The sequence below is a fragment of the Phascolarctos cinereus genome, unplaced genomic scaffold (assembly GCF_003287225.1).
Source record: "Phascolarctos cinereus isolate Bilbo 61053 unplaced genomic scaffold, phaCin_HiC Scaffold_9;HRSCAF=440, whole genome shotgun sequence".
In the NCBI taxonomy this organism is placed as follows: Eukaryota; Metazoa; Chordata; class Mammalia; order Diprotodontia; family Phascolarctidae; genus Phascolarctos; species Phascolarctos cinereus.
This window is the reverse complement of record NW_027556402.1, coordinates 252,710,486-252,718,529: the sequence shown is the minus strand read 5'-3', so window position 1 is coordinate 252,718,529 and position 8,044 is coordinate 252,710,486. Positions and strand designations below refer to the sequence as shown.

Below are 8,044 nucleotides of genomic sequence, written 5' to 3'. Positions count from 1 at the left end.
AAGGGCCGCTCTAGCCGGCGGCCGCTCGAGCTCGGTGGGTGTGGCCGTCCCGAGCACGCGCAGAGGCCTGCAGCGAGGCGTTCGGGCAGGGGCGGGGCCTCTCGGGGGCGGGGTCTCCGTCTAGGGAAAGGCGAGGCGGAGGGAAACTGGGTCGGCTCAGGGCAGAGGCATGGGGAGGGGGGCGCGCGGAGACGGGCTGGGACGTCCTCCCGGAGCCCAGCGGCCCCTCCCCGGACGTCTGCTCTCTTCTCTGCGCAGATCGCGGTGCCTCAGAAGGTCCGCATTTGTTCCCCCGACGACTCTGGGGGGCGGGGCTGCTACTGCCCCCCTTTTACACCTGGGGACACTGAGGCAGGCAGCGGCGAGCCCAGACACTGTCCTGCGCAGGACTCAGACCCACCCTCCCGTCTCAAAGTCAGGCGCGCCCCTCCTCCCCTCAGACCCTCCTCGAGGGTCCGCTTCTCCTCCCTCCCTCTGGACTCACACACGTGCCCGGCCTAGAAAGGGCCCCTAATTGTCGGGCCTCCCCCTCCCTCTCCTCCGAGTGCGTGCTTCTGAAGGAGAAGGCGGAGCCCCGTGTGCGCGTGCGCACACACACACACATACACCCGCCACACCGTCCGTGCATACACGCGCGTGCACACTCTCAGCACACCCTCTGTGTACACTCCACCTCAGCACACACACCCAACACACCCTTCGTGCACACAACCCCCCAGCACACGCTCTGCTCCGTGCACGCGCGCACACCCCTACACACTCTCCGTGTACACTCCTTCACCTCTCAGCACACGCCCCCGTGCACACACTCGCACCCCGAGTGCACACCCCCCTTCCACCCACACCCTGCACACCGGCCTCTCCTGCCTCGAGCCGTTGTCCCGTCCTGTACTCAGTGAAAGACAGCAGCCCCCTCCTACCTCCAGGGCCAAACAAACAGAAAACCCTCTGCTCGGCATCTAAAGCCCTTCACAGCCTTTACAATCTACAGGTCAGGCCAGGCTGGCCTTCCTGCTGCTCCTTGCCTGAGAGGTGCCTTCTCCCTCCTCCACGCCTTTTCCCTAGCTGTGCCCGTGCCTAGAGTGCCATCCCTGCCTTGACTTCCTTGAGTCTCAAACCTCACCTTCCCCAGAAGGCCACCCTGCGCTCCCCCCTCCCAGTGCCTTCTCTCTGGGATGGCCTCTGCAGTAGAGACAGTGTGTCCTGGGTGATTGCCAGGTGGCATTAGGCCAGGAGCCCCTTAAGGGCAGGCACTGGCTTGTCCACTTTCTTTGTATCTCTTCTCTAAGGGAAGACAACATTCATATATAAACATCATATACAAAAAATACACCAATGCAAGGTAATTTTGCAAAGGACTTTTCTCACAGTCTCGTGAGGAGGTACTGGAAAGCACTTTCCCCATTTTACAGAGGAAGAAACTGAGGCTAATAAAGGCTGAGGCCTGGCCTTGAGTCCAGCTCCCTCCCTGGGCTCCCCCATGGCGCTGGGGCTGACCACAGTGTGGTTCTGTGCACACAGTAGGAATCAATAACTATTCACTGAACTGGTGAGCTAGTCTAGGAGCACAGATGGTCAGCTGAAGCAAGCTTGCCAGGCACTGCAGGCAATCTCATGTTCAGCTTGAGGAAGGTGGGGGGGGAGCCAAGAAGTGAAATGGCCCCTCAAAGGCCGGGTCCACAGGGACTCTGCGGGCACCACCATGCAAAGAAACAGATAAGCCAGCCTCGGACATTTATGGCAAAAGGGATACATCTATTTCCTAGTTTCAAAAATACATACAAAAAGGCTCTAGGCGCAGCGCCTCCAGTCCCAAGTCTACGCGTGCTAGTGTGATTCGCTGCACAGCCTGCCCCCCAGCGGAGGCAGAAGGTACAAAAGCTTCAGTAAATGCTCCGAGGTGGAAGAGCCTGTCCTTGCAGGGACACGCGCTGGGTGGGAGAGGACTGTGGAGTGAGAGCTCGCCTGGCCCTCGCCCTCCCCGGGCCCCCAGGGATGCAGCAGGCAGGGTTCTCTCAGAGTGGCTGGCCAGGAGGCAGCTGAGCAGATCCCACATCTGGCTGACGGAGAAGAGGTCAGCTTCGGACCTGGGTGAATTCCTTACGTAGCCACAGAGAATCCTGGTAGAACCGAGGATCGCCCAGGCGGATGGCTGTCCTCTTGTAGAAGTAGCAGTAGAGAACAGCAGCTGGGGACGATAATGGGAAAAAGGCCTTGAAGGTCCTCGCCTCTAGGCTGCTTCTCTGGGGAGATGACGTGGGAGAAAACAGGACCCAGAAAGGGATCACGCTCCCAAGCACCACCAGGCGTGGTGGTGGGAGGGAATGGGATTGGGGAGTTCTCAACCTCCCTACCCCTGGAGGAGCCCGCTGCAATGCCCTGCAGGTGAGATGGGGAGCCAGGAGCATGGCAGCTATGAGGCCTGTGCTGCTGGGGCTAGCGGGAGGGGGGGGGGACGCACTGGGGTAGAGGGATGTGGTCCTTACCCAGCCTCTGAAACACAAACAGGGTTTGAAGGCCATCTGTCCAGATAAAATGCTTCGAGCTTTTCCAGCGCAGGTTCTAAAGGAGGGAAGCAATCATGGAAAAGCCAGCTATCAGCGGTGTCCCTTGCTCTGGCTGTACTCCCCCCCCCCCAGCATGGCTCGGCGTGCGCCGCCCAGCTCTTTTCCGTCCACAAACCCGTGATGTTCTCAGGCCGTCCTCCCACTGACTGCCCCACAGGAGCTTGGATTGCTCCACCCTGGCCACTCGGATGGCCTCCAATCCCTGGGGCTCACCGTGCTGAGGCCAAACATAGTGCTGACACCCAAGGGGCAGAGCCCAGGCGTTCAGAGCTCCCGTGCTCCCCTGGGATTACCGACAGCGCCGCTGTTCCTGGGGACACTTTCCTAATCGACTAACCAAGCTCCTTTTTACTGGGAAGGGATGATGGAGTGCAGCCATTCCCTACTCAATGCTTTCTCAAGCACTTCACTGCTTCCCTCACTAGGAAGGGATAGTGACTACGAGGCCCAGTCCTGGGACTCCTCCTCTTGTCTCGATGTCTGCTCCTGGTGGCCAAGGGCCCAGGTGTACTCAGAAGTAAACAGCTGGGCTCAGCAGCTTTCCAAAATAAAAGCAGAACCTATTTTGGCTTCAGCGCAAAGATCCCATAAAATCCTCTTAACCCCCCTGCCGGGGGGGGGTAGCACAAACTAAGGAGCTCTGCCAGCTTAGTGCCATCCCACCAACACTGGCTGGCTTCCTTCTTGTGAGCTCTGCTGCTCTCCTTCTGAGCAAACGGGGGAATGGGAGGGCTGGAGTCCTCAGAATCCAGGCCGTCCCCTAAGCCTCCCTCTCGCAAGGCTCAGGCAGACTGTCTTGGAAGAGGCTGCTTCTCCTCATCCACGACAATTCAAAGGGAGGGAGCTAACGTTCTGCCGGATGTCAGGGTCGCTATTCTCCCAGAAAGCTCAACGTGCCAAGTCAGTGGCCACCACCCGCATGTGAATGTTCCCACCACACCTGGCCATCCTGTGCCACTCCAGGCCAAGTCCTCCCATAAGCTGCCTGCAGTCTACCCCATGTGCTGGGGGCCTCCACCGGGAACAGGGCCTGCCCACTGATGCAGGAGCCCAGAACAGGGCACGCAGAGCTGACTTGTAACTAGCTGGGTTGTCCTGAGCCAGTCATCTCTTTTCTCTTAGGCCTCTGAGAAGGAGGAAACACCCTCTGCCCATGCAGGTTGGCCCCCTCTCTGTAACCTATCATCTTGGGGTGCTTCCACGAGCCTTGCTCCGGCTCACCCTGCCATGAGGCCTGTCCTGTAGCTCGTCATCATGGGCTGCACCAGCCAGCTCACTCCCACCCCGCATGTCTCCTCTGCCCTCGGAGGGAGGCGCAACTGAAACGTCCCAGGAGGACTCCCAGCCCTGCAAGATGGTGGGCACCGTCCATCTAAACAGGGCTGATGTTGTGTGGGCAAGCGTGACTGCACTGCTCTTTTCCTCTTTGTTTTTTAATCTCTGTTCAAAGGGAGAGACTGATGGGTGGTGATTTCATCAGAAATAAAGATGATGTAAAAAGCAAAAGAAATCATTAAATAGAATATTTTTTAAAAAAGAAAATATTAGAAGACGGTCCTTTGTTTCTGGTAGACGACTGAAGTCCTTAAGAAAGCTTCGCTATCTTCTGGAGGTCCTCCTTCTGTTCAATTCGGGGCCCAAATCATTGCCTGTTTGCACCACCACATACATACATATACATAGACACATATATACATACACATATATGTTCATGTGTATATGTACAGAATGATGGATGCACGCTATAGATTGTCCATGTGACTGCCTATCACAATACGTAGTCTTCATTCACTTGGTCCTTCCTGTGTAGACAGTTATGCCAAACTCTTTTGAGCCACTGTGGATCTCTTCTAGGAGGCCCTGCCATGCTCTGGGGCTTCATGTAACCATGGTGTCATCCATAAACAAGAGCTGCCAGAAGACTTCCCGAAAAGAAATTGCCCTTCGTTGCAGATTCTGATCTCCTCTATGACAGTGGCCACTGTTTTCTTCTGTTTGTTGTCCTTTCATTTCCACCATGGATTGCTCTTGGGAAAACTTTTCTTTTTTTGGGTTGGGGGGCGGGGGAGGCAATTGGGGTTAAACGACTTGCCCAAAGTCACACAGCTAGTGTCTGAGGCCAGATTTGAACTTGCGTCCTCCCATCTCCAGAGCCAGCACTCCATGCACCGCGCCATCTACCCACCCCAGAAAACTTTTCTTAATCTCTCATCAGGCTTTCTTTAAACTGGCTTTACCCTCCAGTGCTTCTCTTTCATGAGTAAAAAAAAAAATCTATTAGAACTTTACATCATCTGCCTTGGTTTCTATAACACTGCTTTCTCTTCCTTTTTCTAACTCTTTGATTAACCGTCATCAATGCCCTCCTCACAAAGGTTGTGTTCTGGGCCCACTTTTCTCCTCTCTCTCCCTTCCCTTCTTTGGCGGTCCCATCAGCTCCCACAGGGTCTGTTATCATCTCCAAGTGACTCCCAATCTTTAAATTCACTCCAAATCTCTCTCCTGAATTCCTGTGTTATTAATTGTCCTGGATATCTTGTATGCACCTCAAACCTAACCAGGAAAGAGTGGAGAAGCATTTACTAAATGCTTACTAGATGCTGGGTACTGTGCTAACAGGTTCAAAATAAACCTCATTATTCAATCTTCTCCCCTCCAAAAGGCAGCCACGTCACTCCATCCTCCTCCAGACGTCTTCCAGCCAGCTGGGTTCCCAAACTAAGAGTCCTCCATGACTGTTCCCCTTCCCTCGTCCTCAAGCCCCCCGCACCCAGTCCTGCACACCCATGGCTTCTAACCGGGTCCAAGGCTCATCACTTCCTACTTGGCTCTTGGAAGACACTAATGGGACTCCCCACTTCTGGTCTCTATTTCCTCTGCCATCAGTCCTCCACATAGCTGCCAAACCGACATTGCTAAACATCACTCCCCTCCTCAAAAATCCTCAAAGGTTCCCACTACCTCTAGGATCAAATGCAAAGCCCTCCGTGGCAGGGTTTCCGCTTAATTTTCCTCTTATTTCTCATTACTCATGTTCTTCTCTGGCCCTGATATTCCAACTCGCCCGCGTTTGCACAGGCTGACCTTTCCACCTACAACTGCTCTCTCCTGAGCTGCACTTCTCATCATTTCTACATTCCTTCAGAGCACACCTCAGGCACTCTTCCCTCCTCCACAAGGCCTTTCCTGACTCCACCGGCTGCTAGCATCGTCTCCCTCGAGAATTTACTTGGGGTTTCCTGAAACCATACAAAAGGGAGCTCCAAGTCGTGAGTAAGAGGAGAGATGAAGAACGCTGAGAGAACGCTTTCAGCTCAGGCCTAGTCACGTGGCCGAGGTGCCATGACGAGGCCACAGTCAACAGTGACAAAAAGACAGACAGATTAACGCCCTGCTGGGCCCAACCATCCGAACAAGCAATTTGGAGTTATACTCAGAAGGTGGTTAAACCATTTCCCCCTTTAGCCCAGAGATTTCACTGCTGACAGAAACCCCAAAGTACAAGGAGACCACAGGCCCAAAGAAAGACTTCCAGTGCACAAAAAACATGCACAACTGTTCTTCTTGCAGCAGCAAAGAACGGGGAACCGAGGAATGGCTCAACACACCACGGAGCATGAACGTCAACAAAAATGACTACCACGTTATACGAAACGAGGACTTGAGACACGGGAACTGAGGCAAAGCGAAGAAAGCAGGACCAGGAAAAAGTCACCACGGCAAAGTCAGTGAGGAGAGCCATGACAACCACGAGGGCAGTGAGAGCAGCGGCAAAGCCAGCACAGTCTGTGCGGAGGCGGGCTAGGAGGAGACCGGAGGGCGTGCAGCCTGGCATAGCTGGCTGAGGTCGTGTTCATTTGGTCCAACTTCCCCCCTCATTTTTATTCTGGACCGTCCAGTGTGGTCCTCTGGGAGAGGGCCACGTATAGGGGGTATAAAAACAGACCAAAGACTGAGCAAACAGAAGAAACCTTGGCCCTCTGAGGACCTGCCACCCTGCTCCCATCCTGGCCCCCCACTCACCAGGACCCAGACATGGAGGGGTATGCTGAGAGACAGGTAGATGGCAGTCAGGATGATGGTCCCTTTGAACTTTCGGAAGAGGAGGCTAACAAGCCCAGCCTGGAACACGAAGGTGTTGAAGAACATGAGGAAGATGATGATGACGTTGAAGAGGATGGCGATGTCTTGGATGCTGGGAAGGCACAAACAGCGGATGAGCGGAGGGGTACACGGGTAGGTTCAGTCCATGGAGCCTGCCCTGGCCCTCCCAGGGGTCACAGCGGTGACCTGCAGATCGCGGGGCGGGGTAACTCACATGAAGAGCACCAGCTGGACCACGGGCGCCACGCGCAGCAGCTCCGAGAAGGCGTTCACGAACAGGTCGTAGAGCAGCAGCACGAACTGCAGGGCCAGCACCAGGCTGTAGTTGCTCGTCTGCAGCATCTTCCCTCTGCAGGGCCCGGCCCGCGGGGCGCATCCCCCACGGGGCAGCGTCAAGCCTCGGGACCCCCTTGACTCCTCCTGCCCGTTCTGGACCAAGAGACTGGGGCGGGGGGGGGGGGCAAGAGGGAGCGTCGGTCAGGAACCTCCCCCCTTATTGCTCCAATCCCTGGGCACCGGGGTGGGGCGGAACGCCCCAACACTCAGCCCAAAGCCGTCCTTAAGGGCTCAGCTTACACGACCCACGCAATGTCCCAGGGTGAGCACACCGGCCTGGCCGTGGTATCCCGGTCCGAACCCCGGCTCTGACGCTGATGTCCGGGACTTGCGACTCGTGCCTCCGTTTCCCCATCTGTCCAAGGACAGCTCCTACCTCCGAGTGTGGAGCGATAGCGCTTTGCCAGCCTTAAAGCGCCACGAAAACGGGCACCGCCGCAGCCACAGTGCAGAAGGGGAAAGTGAGGTTCGAGAGGGGCAGCGCCCGGCCCAAGGTCACCCCGCCGGGCTGCGGGGGGGGGGGGCAACAGCTCACCGAGCCAACTGACCTGGCCGGACAAACCTCGGCAGCCCCAAGGTCCCTCCTCCCCTCCCCACTGCCTCCTTCCCCCGGCGTAGAGGATCTCGCTCTCACCTGGGGCAGCCATCCTAGGTTGTCATGGAAACTACAAAGGGCCCGCCCCCCCACTTTCCGGAGGTAGCATTTAAATCCCGGAAGTGCGTAGGGACGCGGGCTCCGGGGCCGCTCTAGCCGCCAGCCCCAGCGCGCCCCTCCATGGTCGAACTGGCGGCCATGTTCATATCCTCTCAGACAAAAGCGCCCAGCAGCCGGCCCCTTTTACCTTCCCCCCACCTAGCTAAAGACCCTTCCGGCCCACTTCATCTCCGCCCGCCTCCTAGTTCCCCGTCCCGCGCAGGGTGCGGTGGGAAGATAACTGTGAGAGGAGCAAAAGGAGGCGGAGATGGGTGGGGCCCAGCGACAGTTGGAGCGCCGGAAGGGACGGAAGCGGAGGCGTAGGACACCATTTCCCAGGCTG

At 56.6% G+C, this 8,044-nt stretch overlaps 1 protein-coding gene across 1 annotated transcript; it reads right to left on the bottom strand.

Moving 5' to 3' along the window:
* Window positions 1–1,734: 1,734 nt before the first annotated feature.
* Window positions 1,735–7,965, bottom strand: TMEM138 (transmembrane protein 138). Its single transcript, XM_020968137.2, has 5 exons — window positions 7,642–7,965; window positions 6,886–7,113; window positions 6,591–6,762; window positions 2,487–2,562; window positions 1,735–2,188 (listed from the first exon to the last, which is right to left on the bottom strand). The coding sequence occupies exons 2-5, from the start codon at window positions 7,011–7,013 to the stop codon at window positions 2,076–2,078; spliced, it is 489 nt and encodes a 162-aa protein (XP_020823796.1). The 5' UTR covers window positions 7,014–7,113; window positions 7,642–7,965; the 3' UTR covers window positions 1,735–2,075.
* Window positions 7,966–8,044: the final 79 nt, after the last annotated feature.